Consider the following 22,364-nt stretch of genomic DNA (forward strand, 5'->3'; position numbering starts at 1 on the left):
GGGGGCTCAAATTCTAAGTAGGAGAGAGTACAGGTTAGTACAGTGCTCTGCACATAGTAAGTGCTCAATAAATACGATTGAATGAATGATTGAATCCCCATTTTGCCGATGAACTGAGGCCTAGAGAAGCTAAGCGACTTGCCCAAGATCACACAGGAGACAAGTGGCAGAGCTGGGATTAGAACCCAGGTCCTCTGACTCCCAGGACTGTGCTCTTTCCACTAAGCCACACTGCTTCTTCTCCTCCCAGGCGGGTCAGTGCCAGGTCCACTCTTTGTGCCAGCTGCCAGGCACCCAGAGGACATTTCCAGCAAATGGGATCCAACTCAGGGTTAGACAGGTGCCCGCTGGGGACTGGGCAAGGAGGGTCTCTCCGTCCCGCCCCCTGAACTCTCACTGGTTCCGGGATCCCTCTGCGGCCACTAGGTCAGGGGCAGCAGTGTGGCTCAAAATTTCTGTGGGGCCACCGGCTACCCTATCCCACCCTTGTTGCCCGCCACGGAGGTCTTGCTCCCTGCCACAGGAGCAACCCGCCATCCCCTCGAGGCTGGGGTCCTATAAGGTGAGAAGGGAAGTCCGGTGGACAGGGAGCCCCTCACTTTCTGGTGCGTTACTGTCCTAAGCGCTCATTACAGTACTAAGCGCGAGCTTGATAAATACCACTATGGAGGAGCAGAGCTGCGGCAGGTGGGACAGTGTCTGACGGAGTGAGCCCGAACCTGGCAGGAGCCAGCAGGAGGGCGAAGCAGGCCGGCCCCCTCGAAGCGGGGGCCCGCGCAGCGGGGGAGCTGCACACAGAGCAGCCACGTCCATGGACCCCCTGGCCACCCTGGATTCCCTTCCGGAGAGGAGAGCGGCACGGCGTAATGGATAGAGTCAGAAGGTCAGGGATTCTAATCCCGGCTCCACCACTTGTCTGCTGTGTGACCTTGGCCAAGTCACTTCACTTCTCTATGCCTCAGTTACCTCATCTGGAAAATGGGGATTGAGATGTGAGGCCCCCATGGGACAGGGAGTGTCCAACTTGATTTGCTTGTATCCACCCCAGCGCTTAGTACATGGTAAGCACCTAACTACATACCCCGGTTATAATTATTATTATTATTAGAGCGGCAGGCCTGGGAGCTAAAACAGCTTACCTTAGTCCACAACAGAGCCTAGCGGAGAGAGCATGGGCCTGGGCGTCAGAGGACCTGGGTTCTACTCCTGACCCTGCCATTTTATTGGAAAGAGCCCGGGCTTGGGAGTCAGAGGTTGTGGGTTCTAGTCCCGGCTCCGCCACTGTCAGCTGTGCGCCTTTGGGCAAGCCACTTAACTTCTCTGTACCTCAGTTACCTCACCTGTAAAATGGGGATTAAGACTGTGAGCCCCACGGGGGACAACCTGATTACCTTGTATCTATCCCAGTGCTTAGAACAGGGCTTGGTACATAGTAAGCATGTAGCAAATACCGTAATTATAATTTTTTTTTATTATGGTATGTGTCGAGCACTGTTCTAAGTGCTGGGGTAGATGCAAGTGAATCAGGTTGGACACAGTCCCAGTCCCACACGGGGATCACAGTGTAAGGAGAAGGAAGAACAGGCACTGAATACCCATTTTACAGATGAGAAGCAGCATGGCTCAGTGGAAAGAGCACGGGCTTTGGAGTCGGAGGTTATGGGTTCGAATCTCGCTCTGTCACTTGTCAGCAGTGTGATTGTGGGCAAGTCACTTAACTTCTCTATGCCTCAGTTACCTCATCTGTAAAATGGGGATTAAGATTGTGAGCCCCACGTGGGACAACCTGATTCCCCTGTGTCTACCCCAGCGCTTAGAACAGTGCTCTGCACATAGTAAGCACTTAACATTATTATTATTATATAAATACCAACATTATTATTATTAGATGAGGAAACTGAGGCCGAGAGCAGTGAAGTGACTTACCTAAGTTCCACACAGCAGGCAAGTGACGGAGCCAGAATGAGAACCTAGGTCCTCTGAATCCCAGATCCATGTTCTTGCCAACAGGCTATGCTGCTCCTCCACTTGCCTGAGGAAGTGACGAAATTGGGAGTGGGATCCAGGTATCCTTAAGCAGCGTGGCTCAGTGGAAAGAACGTGGGCTTGGGAGTCATGGGTTCTAATCCCGGCTCCGCCACTGTCAGCTGTGTGATCTTGGACAAGTCACTTAACTTCTCTGTGCCTCAGTTGCCTCATCTGTCAAATGGGGATTAAAACTGGGTCAACCTGATCCCCTTGTATCACCCAGTGCTTAGAACAGTGCTTTGTACATAGTAAGCGCTTAACAAATATCACATTCATTTTAAAGTCGCCCTGATAGGCCCACTGAGGATCTGTATCATTCTGAGGATTTCAAGGGTCTTTGGGGTTGGGAGGGGGGATAATGGGACCCTTCCAATCAATCAGTGTATTTATTGAGCACTTCCTGGATGCAGAGCGTCCTACTGAGTTCTCGGGAGAGCGCAACAGAGTAACTAGATACAACCCCAGCCCTTAAGGAGCTTACAGTCGATTGGGTGCAGGAGCACTGTATTAACCTCTAGGGAGAGTACAATAATAATAATAATGATGATGTGTGGTATTTGTTAAGTGCTTACTATGCGCCAGGCACTGTACGAAGCACTGGGGTGGATACAAGCAGTTTGGATTGGACACAGTCCCTGCCCACGTGGGGCTCACAGTCTTAATATACAGTTGGTAAACATGATTCCTGCCCCCCTCAAGGAGTTTGCAATCTACCGTGTGAGGAGCACTGATCTAAAAGTCTGAGAAAGCTCCAGTAGATTCTATCCCTGCCCTCCAGGAGTAGTAGCAATAGCATTTATTGAGGGCTTACAGTGTGCAGAGCACTGTACTAAGCACTGGGAGAGAATACACAAAAGCTGGAAAGCTAGAAGAACGTGGAGGAATCTTGGAGCAGCCCGCCCTAAACCGATATCCCAAGCCTTCTCCCCTGCCTCCACTGCAGTCCCCTGCCTCCACTCTAGCTTTCCTGAGCTTCCATGTTCCTCTTCTGCACCGCTCTAGAGGCCCCAGTGGCCCCAGTGGCTGTCCTGATACCGATTGCCGCGGGCAAGCTGGCATAAAATAGAGGGACGGGATAGGGACAGAATCCCAGGGTTGGTGGGGATCCCACCCTGGCCCCCTCAAGACACCGCCCTGATTTGCTCCCTTTATCCCTCCCTCAGTTCCATAGCACTTACGTACATATCCTAATTTATTTCTATTAATCTCCGTCTCCCCCTCTAGACTTTGAACTCCTTGTGGGACCGTGTCTATCAACTCTGCTATATCGTACTCTCCCAAGTATTTAGTACAGTTCTCTCTACACAGTAAGTGCTCAATAAATACAATTGCTTGATTGATTTGATTGACAACCCCTCTCTGGGCTGGACCGCGCATGCAAAGCTCGTCTCTAGACTGAAAGCTCGTTATGGACAGGGAATGGGTCCGCTGATTCCGTTGTACTCTAGCGCTTAGTACACTGCTCTGCACATAGTTAGTGCTCAGTAAATACCACTGATTGATTGAAAATTCTTATTTTCATTTACAGCATTGGATGTATACTGTGGACCAGACCCTGGACTAAGTTCTGGGGAAAATACAAGTTGATAATTGCTTAACGGAAGTTCAGTGGCTCAGTCTGGGCCCTACAGTTAGGGACGCCTGCCCTTCGGTCCCTGCCCCTCCACTCGCCCGACTCACGCTAGGAGGGAAGAAGCAGTGAGAACCCAACTCCACTTGTCCGTTACCCTGGCATCACTGCGCCGGGCATCAGAGGGCCCCATCGTCTCTCCGTGGCCCGTGGTGGTTCCCTGATGCACTGATAAGCCCGGAGAGACGTTAGCACTTCCTAGGACACCGCTCTCCACCGTGGCTGAGCGGAGCAACCGGTAATTACCTCCTCCCCTCCCCGCACCAAAGGCTCCTCCTCCCACCATCCCCGGGGCACTCCGGGACAAAGATAAAGACTGCTGAGGATGCCACGCTGCCTCTCCGGGAACCGGCTCTCCTCTTCTGTGCCACCAAGGAGACTCTGTCCTGTTCCGCCTTCCACCACAACCTGAGGCTCCCACAAACTCCTGGAGAGACAGGTGCCTGGAGTGCTCTATGTGACCACGGGTGAGCATTGAATTCTGAGCCATGAGGAGCGTCAAATTCTGCTCCCTAGCCACAACACCCTGCTCATTTTTGCTTGTATTCTGTCAATTTGTCCTTGTCTTCGTGTTGCTTTCGGCAGTCAGTCAATCGTATTTATTGAGTGCTTACTGTCTGCAGAGCACTGTACTAAGCGGTTGGGAGAGTACAATATAACCATATGAGACACATTCCCTGCCCTCAACCAGCTTACAGCCTAGAGTGTTTAATTGTTTCGTCGCTCCTGATGTGTCTGTCTCTAGCCCCCTTCCCCATTATATCATTCGTTCATTCGGTCGTATTTAATGAGCACTTACTGTGTGCAGAGCACTTTACGAAGCGCTTGGAGAGTACGATTTGGCAACAGAGACAATTCCTACCCAACGGGCTCACAGTCTAGAAGCCAACTCTTATGCTGTACTTTCCACGTTCTCAGTACAGTGCTCTGCACACAGTAAGTGAGCAATAAATATAATTGATCGATCGATCATCTGATTAGACTGTGGGCCCCTTGAGGACCAGGGACCAGGTCTAATTCCCACCTAGGAATTCTAACGGTGTGGCCAAGTGGGAAGAGCATAGGCCTGGGAGTCAGAAGACCTGGATGCTAATCCCAGGTCTACCACTTACCTGCTGTTGTGAACTTGAGCAAGTCATTTAACGTCATGCCTCAGTTCCCTCGTCTGTACAATGGGGATTCATTCATTGCCTGTTCTCCCTCCTACTTAGTCTGAGCCTCATGTGGGAAGTAATTATCTTTTATCTAGCCCAGTCCTTAGTACACTCCTTGGCACACAGTATACAATGATCATTATTATTTTCCAGCACTTAGACATGGCTCTGCACCGCAGTAAACACTGAAAAAATACCATTACCACTACATTACAACATTACAACAACTACTAAATAATGATGTCAATAATACTTGGGATATTTCTAAGGTGCTTACTATGTTTGTACCAAGCACTGTACTAAACTCTGGGATGGTTGCAATCTAAGAAGATTAGGCACAGGCCCTGTCCTACATGAGGGTCACAATCAAAAGGGGAGGGAAAACAGGTATTTTATCACCCCTTTTACAGATGAGGCAACTGAATCACAGAAAAGTTAAGTGACTTGCCCAAGGTTACACTTTGATATGTGGTGGAGCCAGGATTAGAACCTGGGTCTCCTAACTCCCAGACCCCTGCTTTTTTTCCACTAGACCCAGCTGTTTCCCCCCATTTAGAGGTTCTGACACTTATGTAAGGTAAAAATGCCCTCCCCGACACTTACGTATCGTCAATTTTACAATCAATTTATTTTTTCTGATTATCTTATTTATAAATATTTTCATAGCTGTCTCTCCCATTAAAGTGTAAGCTCCTTGTGGGCTGGAAATGCATCACATTCTTCTGTTGTACTTTCCCAAGGCTCTAGTAATAATAATAGTAATAATAACGATGGTATTTGTTAAGCCCTTATTATGTGCCGAGCACCGTTCTAAGCACTGGGGGGGGGGATACAAGGTAAGCAGGTTGTCCCACGTGGGGCTCACAGTCTTCATCCCTGTTTTGCAGATGAGGGAACTGAGGCACAGAGAAGTGAAGTGACTTGCCCAAAGTCACACAGCTGACAGGTGGCAGAGCTGGGATTAGAACCCATGACCTCTGACTCCCAAGCCCGTGCTCTTTCCACTGAGCCCACGCTGCTTCTCAGTGCATCGAGTACAATGCATCGAGCCTAACCGGTGTTCAGTAAATACCTTAACAATAACTGATACTCCACTGGGCCAACCCAGGAGTTCACAGAAATGAGCAGGGGCTCGGCTTCCTCAGTACTGCCCTTCCCCCCAACTGCCTTGCCAGCCTTAGCTCTGGGACTCACGCCCAGCTGCAGGTGGGCATATTGGCATATCCACTGGCACGTAGGAGAGTTTGTACACTGAGATCCCGGAGCCGAAATTTGACAAAATACCAAGTTCCGCAAGAGCCGCGAGGGATTCTTCCCCACCTCTGCGAGGTGGCTGTCCCCTCACCCAATGCTGGGGATGGGGCAGGGACGGGAAATAATAATTAAAAAATAATTATGCTACTCACTAAGCGCTTACTATGTGCCAAGCAGTGTTCAAATCGCTGGGGTAGATACAAGTTAATTAATTTGGACACAGTCCCTGTCCCACCTTGGGCTTTTACTCTTAATCCCCGTTCTTTACAGATGAGGTAACTGAGGCACAGAGAAGTGAAGTGATTGGCCCAAGGGCACACAGCAGACAAGTGGGATTAGAACCCCATGACCTTCTGACTTGCAGGCCCGTGATCTATCCACTACACCGAGCTGCTTTCCAAGGAAGGGATCGCCTGCTCGGAATGCCAGTTCGTGTGGCAGTGTGCGAGCCATCAGCCCCGTATCTGTTCCGGGGCGAGGACGTGTGCGTGTGGGCATGAGGCTCTGCCCCTCACCTTGCGTCACCACCTTGCCGAAGACGGGCAGCGTGTCCAGGGTGGAGCAGTTCCAGCGGCGGTTACGGAATTGGTACTGGCACTCCTCGATGGCCAGCTGTGCTCCCCGCCGCACGGAATCCATCACCTCCAGGTTCCTCTTGCACATCTGCACCTGCCGCTGGATCAGCCCCTTCAGCTTCTCGCAGGTCTCCTCCTCCGAGATGCTCCCCACCGAGGACAGCTTGGCCAGGTACCTGGGGAGGCACAGACCGAGGGGGCGGTCAGCCGCCGGTGGGAGCCAGGAGGCCCGGCGGGTAAGCTGCGAGGGGAGAGGCCCTGGGGCAGGCCGGCCTCCTCTCTGGACTGGACAGCTGGACTCCTCTTCCCAGCAGCCTCCCGGGGAGAGGGATGGGGCAGCACAGATGCACCTGGCTCCGCTACGTGCCGCCGCTGCGAGGGGAAGCCGGGGCGCCGTCCGCTGCTCCCGTCGGTCCCCTCTGGGCGGGTGGCTGGGAAAGTGACCAGGGTCCCCGAGAAGGGCAATCCAGGGCCTGTTTGTGGTGGAGAGACCCGCAACTGGAACCTCTCCTAGGAGAAGGATGTTCAGCCTGGGCAGAGCTGGGGAAGCCGGTCCCGGCCGAGAAGCCCGAGCGCCAGGTGTCCCCATATGAGGGACTTGGGGGCTTTCGGGCTCAGCCGATCTCTGGGGGAGCAGCTCCAGGACTTCCCCTTAAGCCCCATCTTGGGCTCAGTGGGGAGGTGGAGTCATCACACCTACGAACCTGGGGCCAGGGGTGGGGCAATAAGGAAGGTCAGCGGATGGCGGAGAGAGGAGGCTGGTCTTGGTGGGATTGCAGGATGGGGAAAGCGATGCTTGCCCCAGTCCCTGGACTCCCCTGCCTCTCCACTAATCCATTCATTCGATCGTATTTACTGAGCGCTTACTGTGTGCAGAGCACCGTATTGAGCTCTTGGAAAGTACAATTCGGCAACAGAGAGAGACAATCCCTACCCAACACGGGGCTCACAGTCTGTAATGTGGCTGCAGGGTTGAGAGTTTGCCTGGAAGGTGGTTGGCTTTGGGAGCGGCTGCCGGGCCACGCAGGATGGGGGTCTGGCAACCGGTCAGGGGAGGGGGTTGCCCAGTGTCCTCAAGATGAAGCGGGGGTGGGCCACTAGAGGTCGGCCTTATCCTGAGCCTGCTCTCCCAGGGCCTCCCACGGGCTCCGCTGGCCCGGGATCATCAGCCGGGAGAAGGACGGGAGGGGCCGGGCCGGCGGGGAAAACTCAGAACCTGTTTCCTTTCACCCATTCCCAGGGACACCAGCGGATGGGGGGAAGAGCTCACCCCCTGCTCCCTGACTTAAGGTGTGGTTCCGGGATGATGCGGGGAAGAGGGCAGAAGAGGTTCAGGCCCATTCCTTCCAGGAAGGTGATGGTTCTCTACCCGACATGGGGTTTGCAGGGCAGACCTGCCCCCGCCGGCTCCTGGCGTCAGAAGGCCCAAATCTACCGCGCCTCGATTCACGGCTCCCCTCCGATCCCACCTCCTCTAGTGGTATTTATGCTTCCTATGTGCCAGGCCCTGGAGTAGAGCTCAGATATCCAGGTGAGACACAGTCTTTGTCCACAGTCCAGGGGGGAGTGGGGAACAGGAATCCCCATTTTACAGAGGAGGAAACTGACGTCCGGTGAAGTGACTTGCCCAAGGTCACACAGCGGGCAAAGAGTGGAGTCTGGATTAGAACCCAGTTCTCCTGACTCCCGGGCCGGTGCTCTTTCCACTAGACCAATTTGCTTCTCCAGGTAGCCTATCCTGATTTACTCGCAATGCCCTGACTCATATCAACCCAACAGTCACCTCTAATGCTCGTTTATTTATATCCATCCTTGCAGTTAAGATATGTATGTGTATATATATATATATATATATATATATATATATATAGGTATTCGTTAAGTGCTTACTATGAACCGGGCCCTGTCCTGAGCACTGGGGTAGATACAAGCTAATCAAGTTGGACACAGTCCATGTCCCACATGGGGCTCACAGGCTCAATCCCTATTTTACATATGAGGGAACTGAGGCACAGAGACGTGAAGTGACTTGCCCAGGGTCACACAGCAGGCAAGTGGTGAAGCTGGGATTAGAACCCAGTTCTTTCTGACTTCCAGGCCTGTGATCCATCCACTAGGCAACACTGCTTCTCATCTATATTCAGTTGTGCGATCAATTATTTGTTCTATTTCATTCTGGCGCATTTGTTCTAGAGTGCACCCATCCTCTACCCCTCTCCTAAAACTGAGACTCCAGGGCATCTGGGAGAGGGAGTCTGGAGAAGAGTTGGGGTGCCCCCCCCCCGACTTCCCTTGCCTCAGTGCCTGACAGTTGTTCTTCTGATGCATCTTGGAGACAAAGTTCTTTCTCCCTTCATTGGGGGCGGCAGAAGGGTGTTGCTGCTGAGGTGAGCGGGGGGACACCCCAGAATTCTGCCAGAACGGGGACCCACGACAGCCTGGATCTGCCCAATCCAGAATGAACACCCACCCCCCCCGCCCGGAAAGACGGCCAAATCAGACACGACTTATAAGAATGATAAAGAAGATGGAAGCAGAGAGAAATCTTGGGGGAGAGGAGCTGAGGGGGATGGGGCTCCCCAGGGGAGAGTTGTCTGCACAGCTTGGATCCCCACCTCGCTCACCTCCCTCCCACTGGCTTCCTTCACCCCTTGGGTGATGATATTTCCAGTCACATCTCTTTCACCTGTGTGTTCTGGGTCTGAGCTGTCTCCCTTAACTCTTCCATCCACTGTAGTCCTCTCTCCCTCCCCCGTCTCTCCGCACCCCCTGCCCCACGCAGTCGCTGGATAATCTCTGCAGGGGAAAGACCAATTCCTCTCCCCTCACTCCCCAAGGGCCCCTGAGAGATGCACGGGGCACTGCGTGACCTGCAGAGAGCCCCCAAAAGCCAGCCTCTGTGGGGTGCAGGAGGCAGATGGCGGAGAAAAGCAGGAGTAGGGTGTGCTAGAAGCAGGTGGGAGCAGGTGCCTAGCCCAGAAATGGGAAGCAGCCTGGCTTAGTGGAAAGAGCAAGGAGTTGGGAATCAGCGGTCGTAGGTTCTAATCCCAGTTCTGCCACTTGTCAGCTGTGTGACTTTGGGCAGGTCGCTTAACTTCTCTGTGCCTCAGATTTGTCTTGTATTATGCTATCGAGTCATCTCTGACCCGTCGGGATCCACGGATATCTGTCCCAGAACACCCTACTCTCCATCTGCAATAGTTCTGGTAGCGTATCCATAGAGTCGGTAGAAACACAGAAATGATTAACTATTGCCGCCTTTGGCGCAGTAAACTGGGGTCCCCTCCCTCCATCTCCCACGCTGCCGGTAAATTGAGTTACCTCATCTGTAAAACGGGGCTGAAGACTGTGAGCCCCATGTGGGGTAACCTGATTACCCTGTATCTCCCCCAGGGCTAAGAGCAGTGCTTGGCTTAACAGATACCGTTATTATGTCTCTCCTCCCACGATGGGCTAGGTCTGGGCTGGCCCGGAGGAAAGTGATGCGTGATGTGGTTTCTGCTGATGCCTGCCCGGGTGCCCGGTTCGCTGAGCCCCTCTCCTTTCCCCGCGTCCCCTCCGTTGACCTCGCGCCCAGGCAGAGGTGAGGCCCTCATCCTGGCAGGGCCAGGGAAGGCCCAGGAACCCAGGCAACCCATCTCCCAGCCTGTAGCGGGCCAGGAGGGCTGGCAGGGGGCCGGTTCCCGAGCCCCGGCCTCCGGGACCAGCGGGGTCAGTGCTGAGATGGACAGGAGCCAGTCCCGCAGCCGCGGAAACCCGGCCGGTCCCGCCGGCCCCCCTGGGCATCTGCCCGCTGGGCTGCGGACACGAGCCGAGGGCTGGCAGCAGGGTCGCTGGGGGGGAGGCCAGAGAGGGGCCTGCAGCCACTGGCCGGTCCTGGCCTGGGGCTGCTGACCAAACTCTCCCCCAGAGGCCCACATGCCTCTGGTGGCCCAGCAGGAGGAGGAGGAGGAGGAGGAGGAGGGCGGGCTCAAATATCGACAGCGCAGGCCATTCCTGGGAAGATTTGAAGCAACATGGGGAGGAAAGCGGCTTTCCGGCAGTCCAGTGACCGCTGCTCCCCTCCCGGACCAGGCCTCGGCTTATCTCGAAGCGGCGTCTCCGGTTCCCTCCGTAACCCCAGATTTAGGCTCCCTCCTGCCACTGAACACCGGCTTATTGATTTCCCACCTGCTCCAACCGCTAAGCCAGAGATCCCAGCCATCCCACCCCTATCGGTCGAGTTTCCTCCCCTCCGGCCCTGGGCTGACCGGGCCCTCCCGTGGGGGTGGAGGGGACCCCGAGTCCAGCCGAGGCTCCCCCGGGGCCCAGCCCCCAGCCTGGAAGGCGCTCACTCTGTGCCAAGCACTGTTCTGAGCGCTGCGGTAGATACAAGGTCATCAGGTTGTCCCACGGGGGGCTGACAGTCTTCACCCCCATTTGACAGATGAGGGAACTGAGGCCCCGAGAAGTGAAGTGGCCTGCCCAAGGTCACACAGCAGACAAGTGGCAGAGGCGGGATTAGAACCCACGTCCTCTGACTCCCAAGCCCGGGCTCTTTCCACCGAGCCACGCCGCTTCTCTGGGAGGGAGAGTGGCGGGGCGGGGAGGAGAAGAGAGGTTGAGCTGCCAGGAAGATCCGATCCCTTCGACCACCTGCTGTTTGCATTAGAAACTAAAATTAGCTGGGCTCGTCCCAAGCTTTTCCAGGATTTTTTTTTTTTTTTCACAGAGACAAGTTCCTGGAGGAAAACTTGCCTCTCTCCTCACCTAGGCCACGACTCCTTTCCGGAGAGGAAGGCGGGATCTGGAGGGTGGGGAAGGGGGCTAGCAGGGGGCTCGGGTGGCTGGGGGACTGGCAGGAGGCTATTAAGGGCTGGTAGGGGGCCTGAGGGGCCTGGGGGAGGGTGCAGAGGGTGGGCTGGGAAAGGAGATGTGGGGCTGGGAAAAGGTTGGAGGGCTGAGAGGGGGCTGAAAAGGGGTTGGGAGGGGGCTGAAGCCAGGCTGGGAAGGAAGAGGAGGCCTGGGGAGGCAGCTGGGAAAGGAGTTGGGGGGCTGAGAAGGCAGGGAGAGGCCAGGAAGGGCTCATCCCCTCCCCACCCCCACCCTGACCTTTATTCAGGGGCTGATTCTACCTCCTTGTGGGCAGGGAATGTGTCTGTTGTTATAGTGTACTTTCCCTAGTGCTTAGTACAGTGCTCTGCCCCCATTAAGCACTCAATAAATACGATTGAATGAATGAATTCCCAGACCGGAGGAGGGGAGAGAAGGGAGCTGGTCTGGGGCAGGTCCAGGTGGGCCTGGGCTGGGGAAGCCAGGGGTTGCAGGTCAAAGGCACCTCCTCATCCTCTCCCAAACCCTCTGGCTGGCTCCTCTCCCTGGGGTGCAGGGCGGGATGGGGATGGACAGGGGATGTTGAGGTGGTCTAGGAGGACTGGGTGAAGGGGAGGGTGTGTTCAGAACACCCTGTTTACATCATAGGAGAAGCAGCGTGGCTCGGTGGAAAGAGCATGGGCTTTGAAGTCAGAGGTCATGGGTTCGAACTCCGGCTCTGCCACTTGTCAGCTGTGTGACTGTGGGCAAGTCACTTCACTTCTCTGGGCCTCAGTTACCTCATCTGTAAAATGGGGATTAAGACTGTGAGCCCCACGTGGGACAACCTGATTCCCCTGTGTCTACCCCAGCGCTTAGAACAGTGCTCTGCACATAGTAAGCGCTTAACAGATACCAACATTATTACATTATTATCATGGGTTAAAAAATCTGGGAAGGGGTGTTGGAGGAAAGGAATGGGTGCTGAAGCCTGGGTGGGGGCAGAAGAAGGAACAGAGACTGGGGTCACTGAGGTAAGTGAGCAGCCGGGGAGAGAAGTAGGACCTGGAAGATGTTGGGAGACAAAAGAGTGGTGTTGGAGGTATAGGATTAAAGGAGTATAGGAAGGAAGGGTTTGAGTTTAATCTGACCATGTTGGGTGGCCTGAGATGGGTAGGGATAGAGCTGGGTGGTTTGGGGGGGGGCAAATCCAGGGGAGATAGGAGTTATGCACTGCCCAGCCACTGCTCTGCAGCACCTTTCCCCACCTACTCTTTTCCCTTTAAGACCTTCCAGCTGCTGCTGCTCCCCCATGTACTCACCCCCTTCTGCCCACACCTGCCAACTCCTGGGGAGGTATCATACGTGATTTAAGAGAGCTGGAAACTGTCTGGGGGCTGGACCAGGTTGGGGCAGTGTAGGGGGTGGGTATAAGCCGGGGAAGGGGTCTGTGTCAGATGGAGAGAGGGATTGGGGGGGATGCAGGAGGGGGTTGGGATGGGGAGGTCTGGGAAATTCTGTTTTTTCCTCCTGACATTTTGGGGCTGTGGGGCCAAGGCAGCAGTGGGGAGGGCATCTATTTGGGCAGGGGTCTTCCTTGAACCGTGCCTCAGCTCCCCGGTTTGGCTCCCTCTTGGCCTTAGTGCTAAATCAAGAAGACTTTGGCAGTTGTCTGGTTAATTTGTCCACTGGAGACAGTGCAACTGGATGATTCAGACCCAAAATCCCCCTTGGAGCCAGCAGGCAGTACCCACTCCCCCGACAGGGTGGGGAAGATGTTTGATCTGAACCTCTGGCCACTCCTTCTCTCCTGCTTCTCCCAGCTCCCAGAGAGGCAGAGCTGGCTGGGGACTCTCTTCTTGCGGGAAGGGATCCAGGGGCACAACTGGGAAACCCTCCCGGGCCCGGTGACCCCATTCTTCAGGGCTTGAGCTGGGGCTGCCCAGCCCGGGAAAAAGGCTAAGGAAGGACCTCAACCGTTCTGACAGTTTGTCATCAGGGCAGTATGAAGACTGAGAGGAAGGTTCAATACTGAGTGGAGACCCCGGCCCTTAGCTGGAGCGGAGACCCCGGTCCTTAGCTGGACTAGAGGCCCTGGTCCTTATCTAGCCCTAACCCGTATCAGCTAACCCAGCAAGATCATCCCCTCTGAGAAGTGGATCCCTCCCTCCTCCGCCATCCTCCTTCCCTCCAGACCCAGGTTGGATCATCTCTCCCTGGAAGATTTTAGGCAGTTTGGCATCGAGTTCGCTTGGAGGTGCAGGCAGCGGATGGAGAGACATTGCCCCCAGCAGGGGATCCCAATTCTGGCAGACTCTCAGACGGTGACATTTGCCCTAAGGATTTGGAACCTGGCAGGTCTGGTGAAAATCTGGGGTTCAACAGCGCCTCGATTGGTTCGATGGACCGATTTTGCAAACCAGTTCGGAAAGGAGCAGAAGCAGAGAGCCTCCTCCCGGAATGGACCCACGGGTGTCCCCCCTGACCCGTCCGGCTACAGGGTCAGCGTGGTCGGACCCCTGACCCGGACCACGAACCGGAGCCCCGAGACGCCTTTCAGGGCGGGGGCAGGGGAAGAGGAGTTGAGGAGAAGGTTGTCTGGTCGTCAGGCTTCCCAATGCATCGGCGAGGCCCGGAATTAGCGAGTTTCAACAGGTTCGGGGAAAACTGTCTTGTCAGACACTTGCTGAGTTGTTTAATCACTAATCCGAGAGCCTGTTGGAACCACAAGCCTTCCAGACAGCTGGGTCATGGACGCTGCCTGAGCAAACCCCTCTGGCAGGCTCCGGTCTCCGGGGGGCCGAGGCTCAGGTGAGGAAAAGCCTGGGCCCGGCCCAGCTGAGAGAGAGGGATGCCTCGGGCTGAGAGGCGAGCTCCTGCTTCAGCTGCTTCTCGGCCCCGAGGGGCAGCCCGTGTGGGCTGTAACTGCCCCATCCCGGGCTCCCGTTCAGAGATCCTCAGAGACGCCACCCGCACCTGGGCTGAGCATACCACACCCGGGTCTGAGGCAATGCCTGCCCTCGGTCTGCGCTACTCATGGAGGCGGGAAGGGGCCGGAATCCTCATTCTGTCACTTCACCTTGGACATACATGGCCTAGTGGAGAGAGCACGGGCCTGGGAGTCAGAAGGACCTGGGTTCTAATGCCCGTTCTGCCAATTGCTTGCTGTGTGACCTTGGGCAAGTCACTTAACTTCTCTGTGCCTCAGTTTCCTCAACCGTAAAATGCGGATGCCTGTTCTTCCTACTTAGACCGTGAGCCGCATGGGGGACGGGGACTGTGTCCGACCTAATTAACTTGTACCTTCCCCAGAGCTTAGAAGGGTGTTTGACACGTAGTAAGCGCTATACAAATACCATAAAAAAGAGGTGGTGACCCTCTGGACTTCACATTTCTGTCCTTCCCGCAGAAGGAAGCCCCCCACCTTCAGATGACTCCCCCTCTAGCTTTCAGAACAGCATGCACTCTGCGTAGGCCAACAGAACAGACTCAGGCCCTCGGCCGCGTGACCCGAACCGAACGCCTCAAGTCCATTCCCGCAACCCTGAGGATGCCCCCAACGGGCCCTGGCTGTCTCCTGCAGGTCAGACAGCTGCGGATCCCTACTCTCTTTTGCCCCAGCGAGGCCCGGTGCCTGGGCCTCTGGCAAGGGTGGGATGAAAACATCATCCGGTTCCTCGCGACCCAACCCTTTCAGACCCAGAACCCAGAATCCCACAGCGTGGTTATCTATCGGCTCACCACGCGCTCCCGCCAGCAACTGGAAAGGACCCACCGCCCCATTCTCCCACTGCTCCTCCTTTGTTCAGACCTCTTCGGAACGGAAGCGTAAGCACGTGGATATCTGCTTGCACCAGCCCCTCATGCATGGGAAGCTACGGTACAGCTAAGGCACAGGAGCTACGGCCCCGAACACCTGCAGCCTGTCACTTTTTGGGATTGGCACGGTCTCATTGGAGAGACTCACCCCCCTTCTCCAGGGAGTCTAATAGCCCGGTGTCCACACACGGAGTCTATGCCCTCTGTAGTCCAGGGGTAACATACTATCTTCACCCTCTTCCAGGACAACATATCAGTGCCAGCTCCCTCGCCCCTCAGGAGGATGTATCCAGTCCCTCTCACCAGGTCAAGCTCATCTCAGGGGTTCCAGCCTCCCGCAAAGAGCCGGCACAGCCACTGAAGGTGACAGGAAGGCAGAGAGATAAGTTCCTTTTCCCCACCTTCCGGCGGGATGGGCTCCTCGCAGTCCCGCTCACCCCCGGCCGCGACCTGTATTTCCAACCTGGAGGCCTCCTCTTGCTTTACGGATGCCCAGGGAACAGTACGTTGCCAGAAGTCCTACTGGTGAGGGTGCATGAGCCAGCTGGGCTCGTGCATCCAGTGCTTGCCCAGAACTCACACAACACAAACCTTCTTCCACTCATCGAATGCTCCAGAAAAGGGCGGATAGGCCCAGCCTGGACCCTTTCTGTTTTCCTTCGTGAAACTCAGAGTGGCGCAAAGCAGCGTGAGAAGAGCAGAGGCCTGGGAGTCAGGGGATTTGTGCTCTAAATCTCTCCTCCGAGCACTTACTACAGTGCTTTGCACACAGTAAATGCTCCGTAATTACAACTGATTGACTGAATGATTAATCCTGGTCTTGCCCCAGCTGCTGTGCGACCTTGGTCCAGTCACTTTTCTATGCTTCCATTTCCTCATCTAGAAAGTGGGCATTAAATACCTGGTCTTCCTCCCCCTCAGACTGTGAGTCCATGAGGGACAGGAGCAACCTGATCTGATTATAGTGTATCTACATATGAATATATATAGTTGTCCTCAGGATCCGAAGACATCACCGATGGTGAAGTTCACCCAAGTGCGTGCGGGGATGAAAAGGCCAATGCGGGATCCACAGTTTTGGGCATACAAAAAGTTGCCCACTGTGTGTTATTGCGTATAATGTTTGCAGCATCTGACCCTGTTTTCTCTTTTACCTCCTTGTCCTTCTTTGCCTTCGAAGTTTTTGCTCAGAGAGAGCAGCTCCCTTCTTCATGGCAGGGCATCACACGAGGCCTGGGAGTCAGAAGGTGTGGGTTCTAATCCTGGCTCCGCTTGTCTGCTGTGTGACCTTGGGCAAGCCACTTCACTTCCCTGTACCTCAGTGACCTCATCTGTAAAATGGGGATTGCGACTGTGAGCCCCACATGGGACAGGGACTGTATCCAACCCGATTTGCTTGTGTCCACCTCAGCTCTTAGTACAGTGCCTGGCACACAGGAAGCGCTTAACGAATACCACAGTTATTATTAATATTATTATTATCATCAGGTCTGTCCTCTGTAATTGACTCCCTGTTTTCAGCTGGGAATCAGCCATGCTTAACTTGTCTTTAAAATTGCATCCACCCTAGTGCTTGGCACATAGTAAGCGTTGAATGAATACCCTGCCACCTGCAGCCCCAGGGATTTTGGAAAAGCCAGAGCAGTATCATCCTCGCAACTGACTGGGGAGGCCAGACCCCAGTTCCCAGGGGGCCCGGGACCCTCGAACTCTGTGCCCCGACATGGTGGTCCCATCTGCCCTTTGAGGAAGCTGAAAACCAAAGCAAGTCCCTGCTCCTCTGCCTCGAGTGGCAGAGGAGCAGGGACTTGCTTTGGTTTTCAGCTTTTTATCTAAATACTGTCAGGAAGATGGGTCTCTGGGGTGGCAAGAGGTCCCCAGGGTCCTTCTTGGTGGTTCCCGGGGCCTGCAAGTAGCTCCCGAGAACTGCTTGGGGAGGCGGCATGGCATAGCGGATCTATTTATTTTGTTAATGAATTGTACATCGCCTCGATTCTATTTAGTTGCCATTGTTTTTACGAGATGTTCTTCCTCTTGACGCTGTTTAGTGCCATTGTTCTCGTCTGTCCGTCTCCCCCGATTAGACCGTAAGCCCGTCAGACGGCAGGGACTGTCTCTATCTGTTGCCGACTTGTTCATCCCAAGCGCTTAGTACAGTGCTCTGCACATAGTAAGCGCTCAATAAATACTATTGAATGAATGAATAGCGGATAGAGAAAGGGCCTGAGAGTCAGAGGATCACGGGTTCTAATCCTGTCTCCACTACTTGTCTGCTGTGTGACCTTAGGCAAGTGACTCCACTTTTCTGTCACTTTACTTCTCTGTCACTTTATTTCTCTGTGCCTCAGTTACCTCATCTGTAAAATGGGACTCAGAAGGTCATGAGTTCTAATCCAGGCTCTGCCACTCATCTGCTGTGTGACCTTGAGTTAGTCACGCCTCGGTGCCTCAGTTCCCTCATCTGCAAAATGGGGATCGAGACTGTGAGCCCCACGAGGGACAGGAACTATGTCCAATCCGATTTGCTTGTATCCACCCCAGCGCTTAGTATAGTGCCTGGCACATAGTGAGCGCTTAACTAATACCATCATTATTGTTATTACTATTATTGCTACTTCATTTCCCTATGCCTCAGTTCCTTCATCTGCAAAATGGGGCTGGGGACTGTGTTCAATCCGATTTGCTGGAATCCACCCCAGTGCTTAGTATAGTGCTTGGCAAATAGTAAGCACTTAACAAACACAATCATCATTACTATTATTATTATCATTATTATTATTATTATTATCACCACCAGACCCGCTTGGAGGGGGAGGGCCCCTGATGAGGGCTGCAGCCCACCAACCCACTGGCCATCGGTCGGCTCCAGAGAACACCATCCTCTAGACTGTGAGCCCGTTGTGGGCAGGGATTGCCTCTCCTTATTAGAGAAGCCGCATGGCCCGGTGGCAAGAGCTCGGGTTTGCGGATTGGGTTCGGGTTTGGGAATCAGAGGATGTGGGTTCTAATCCCGGCTCCACCACTTGTCTGCTGGGGGACCTCGGGCAAGTCACTTAACTTCTCTGTGCCTCAGTTACAGGATTAAGACTGTGAGCCCCATGTGGAACAACTTGATTACCAGTGCTTAGAACGGTGCTTGGCAATTAGTGAGCGCTTACCAAATACCATCATCATCATCATCATTATCATCGTATCTACCCCCAGCGCTTAAAACAGTGCTCGGCACCTAGTAAGCGCTTAACAGATACCATCATCATCACTATGATTATTATCGTATCTACGCCCGGCACTTGAAACGGTGCCGGGCACATAGTAAGCGCTTAACAAACGCCATCGTCATCATCATTATCACCGTATCTACCCCCGGTGCTTAAGACGGTGCTCGGCACATAGTGAGCGCTTAACAAATACCATCATCGTCATCATCATTATTATCGTACCTACCCCCGGGGGTTAAAACGGTGCTCGGCACATAGTGAGCGCCTAACACATACCATCGCCATCATTAGGATTATTATCGTATCTAGCCCCGGCGCTTTAAACGGTGCTCGGCACATAGTGAGCGCTTAACCAATACCGTCGTCGTCATTGTGATCACTATTGTATCTACCCCCCAGAGCTTTAAGCGGTGCTCGGCACATAGTGAGCGCTTAACAGGTACCGTCATCATGGTCATTATTATTATTGTATCTACCCCCGGCGCTTTAAAGGGTGCTCGGCACATAGTAAGCGCTTAACGAATACCATGATTATTATTTACTGCTGTATTGTACTTTCCGGGCGCTGGGTGCAGCACTCTGCACCCAGTAGGGTTCAGTGAATCCGGCTGAGCGAGGGAAAGGTCTGGGGACGATCCGCTGGCCCATGTAACTGGGTTTGGGGCTGCCGAAGGGCCGGGAGAGGCAGCGCACACAGCGCCCAGCAGAGGGTATTTCTCGGAGGCCCGGGCCTATAACGAGGCCGAGAGGGAGCCGGGGAGGGACACCGGCCTCGGGCAAGGGGGATTGGCCCGGAAGGCCAGATCTCCCATTTGGCCGGCCTCCTCTCTTCCCTGCCCAGCAGTGGCCAGGGCGAGGAGGGGAGGAAAGCCCATCCGTCCCGGCCTTTTCGCCCTGATTTCACCGTGTGCTTTCCCGGGGCCAAACCGGGCGCCAAAACAAACACCGCCCTGAGCCGGAGTCTCAGCAGAGCCCCTCCATCCCGCCCTCCCCGCCCCCCCCCCCCCAGCACCAGGGACCATCCCTCCCCGGGCTCCCGCTGCAGGACCCCCCCCCCCCCCCAGACCTTCGTGGCTCAGTGGAAAGAGCCCGGGCTTGGGAGTCAGAGGTCGTGAGTTCTGATCCCCGCTCCACCATTTGTCAGCTGAGTGACCTGGGGCAAGTCGCTTCACTTCTCTGGGCCTCAGTTCCCTCATCTGGAAAATGGGGATTATAACTGTGACAACCTCATTTCCCTGTATCTACCCGAGCGCTTAGAACGGTGCTCGGGACATAGTAAGCGGTAAACAAATACCATCATCGTCCCCGTCGGATCCCAGGCTCCCATTCCCACCTCGCCTCCTCTAGGGCTTTGGGGCCGGGCGCCCACCCTGCTGCCCTCGGGGGGGGGGGGGGGGGGACGCCTATCAGCTCCCCAGGCGTTAATCAAATGAGGAACCAAAGAAAAAACACGAAAGGCAGCGGCGCCTCGACAGCCTCCGTGGCCGGGCCAGGTCGTCCGCCCCTGAAGTCAGCCTGGAAACAAGCTGGGAAGGGTCCCTCATCACCTCAGGCCCCGAGGGTCCACCGCCACCTCCGAGCCTCCCACCCCAAATAATAATCATGATGATGGTATTTGTTGAGCGCTATGTGCCACTCACTTTTCTAAGTGGATGCAAGGTAATCAGGTTGTCCCACGTGGGGGTCACGGTCTTCACCCCCATTTGACGGATGAGGTCACTGAGGCACGGGGCAGTGAAGTGGCTTGCCGCAGATCACACAGCAGGGCAAGTGGAGGAGGCCGGATTAGAACCCATGGCCTCTGCCTCTCCAGCCCGTGCTCTTTCCACTAGGCCACGCTGCTTCTCAAAGCCATGGGAATCTTGGCCAAAATGGGGGTGGGGGGTGGGGGGGGGGGGTCTCCCAGCAGGCAGGGCCTGGCCGCGATGACCTCATAGCAACAGCCACTGGGCACTTAGGGCAATTTCATGGGACATATTTGTTCCTCTCGTTTTGATGCGGAGAGAGTTTTCGCCTCCCCAGCCGTCTCCATGGAAACCTGGTCTGCCCAGTTGGGTTTTTCGGGCTGTCCCTCTCTGATCAATATCGGGGGGGGGTCTCCCGGCTCGCAGGCACGGCGATAGCAGGAGGAAGAGCTGTGTTTGGAGGAGAATTCCTGCCGGGGGATGGGGGTGGGTGGGAGGTGCAGGGAGACCCCAGGCCCCCGGGGCCCTCGGTGACCTCCCTGGCCTAGGTGGGGCGGGGGGTCGGGAGGCGATCAGGCCGGTCCAGGAGCTGTGGACCGTCTCCAAACTGCAGGGCCCCGAGTTCCAATTCTCCGGCGCGGAGAGTAGTCTGGGGTTGGGGAGGCGGCGAGGAGCGCTCTGGCCCTCCGCGGACACTGTGTCTGTGTGTGGGGGTGGGGGGGAAGGGTCCTCCGCCTAACTCCCTGGCAGGATCAGGGGTCGGGGGGCGGTATGGACGGGCAGCCACCCCACGTTCCCCCCGGGGAAGGCCGGATGATAATAACGATGGTATTTGTTAAACGCCTACTACGTGCCAAGCCCTGTTCCAAGCGCTGGGGTAGATGCAAGGTAATCAGGTTGGTCCACCGTGGGGGTCACGGTCTTCATCCCCACTCTATAGATGAGGTCACTGAGACACAGAGAAAGTGTCAACGGCTTGCCCAAAGTCACCCGGCGGAGAACCTACGTCCCCTGACTCCCACTAATAATAAGAATGATGCTACAAGCGCTTACTAGGTGCCCAACACCGTTGCGAGCGCTGGGGGAGGTACCGGGTAACGCGACCGTCCCACGAGGGGCTCCGAGTCTTCATCCCCATTTTACAGATGAGGTCACCGAGGCATAGAGAAGTGCAGCGGCTGGCCCGAGGTCACCCGGCAGAGAAGCTCCGTCCCCCGACTCCCACTAATAATAAGAGTGATGGGATAAGCGCTTCCTATGCGCCCAGCGCTGGGGGAGGTACCAGGTAACGAGACTATCCCACGAGGGGCTCCGAGTCTTCATCCCCATTTTACAGATGAGGTCACCGAGGCCTAGAGAAGTGCGGCGGCTTGCCCAAAGTCAGCCGGCCGAGACCCTACGTCCCCGACTCCCGCTACTGAGAAGAAGGATGCTATAAGCGCTTACTACGTGCCCAGCACCGTGGCAAGCGCTTGGGGGAGGTACCAGGTAAGGCGACTGTCCCGCGAGGGGCTCCGAGTCTTCATCCCCATTTTACAGATGAGGTCACTGAGGCCCAGAGAAAGTGCAGCGGCTCGCCCGAGGTCGCCCGGCGGACAAGTGGGGGATTAGAACCCAGATCCCCCAGGCCACCCAGACACCGAACCGCGACCCCGGGGAGCCCTCCCGTCCGGCCTCCCGGGGTGGACTCCGCCCGGCCGGAGCCCGTGGGGCCTCGCTCGACCTGCCCCCGCCGGGGACGAAGGTGCGGGCCGGTCCGGGGGGGGGGGGGGGGGGGGGGGAAGAACAAAACACCTGCTCCGGAGCCCGGGCCTCCTCCTCCGGGCAGCCCCCCCAGCCCCACTTACAGCCAGTTGCTGGCGGCGGCGGAGAAGACGGCGAAGACCAGGAGCCGCAAGGAGCGCCAGCTCATTCTGCCGCCGGCGGCCGCGGGGGACCGGCCCGTCGAAGCTGCAGGTGGGCGTCTCCCCCGCTCCGGACCCGGGGGGGGAACCCGAGGGGGTGGGGGCCGGGGGGCGGGAGGGCCGGGCCGGGGGGGCCACACGTCCGGAGAGGCGGAGGGCCGGCACCTCGGGGAGGGCGGCGGGCGGGCCGGGGGCGAGGGGCTCTCTGTCCGTCCGGCCGGCCCAAGGGTCCCTCCGGGCTGCCCGGCGCGGACCAGACCGTCAGCGCGTCCGGAGAGCCCCGGGATGCGGCGCGGGAGGGAGGCG

General features: G+C 55.8%; 1 protein-coding gene across 1 annotated transcript in view; it reads right to left on the bottom strand.

The window, feature by feature from the left end:
- The window catches only part of WNT4 (Wnt family member 4), a 37,306-nt gene extending 15,180 nt beyond the window's left edge, over nucleotides 1-22,126 (bottom strand). The window contains exons 1-2 of the mRNA XM_029064666.1: nucleotides 22,002-22,126; nucleotides 6,582-6,817 (exon numbers count right to left, since the gene is read on the bottom strand). Coding sequence (XP_028920499.1) covers nucleotides 6,582-6,817; nucleotides 22,002-22,066 — 301 coding nt within the window. The 5' untranslated portion in view covers nucleotides 22,067-22,126. The remainder of the gene's footprint in view (nucleotides 1-6,581; nucleotides 6,818-22,001) is intronic.
- Between the last annotated feature and the right edge of the window lie 238 nt (nucleotides 22,127-22,364).

This window comes from Ornithorhynchus anatinus, chromosome 5 (assembly GCF_004115215.2).
Source record: "Ornithorhynchus anatinus isolate Pmale09 chromosome 5, mOrnAna1.pri.v4, whole genome shotgun sequence".
Classification (NCBI taxonomy): domain Eukaryota; kingdom Metazoa; phylum Chordata; class Mammalia; order Monotremata; family Ornithorhynchidae; genus Ornithorhynchus; species Ornithorhynchus anatinus.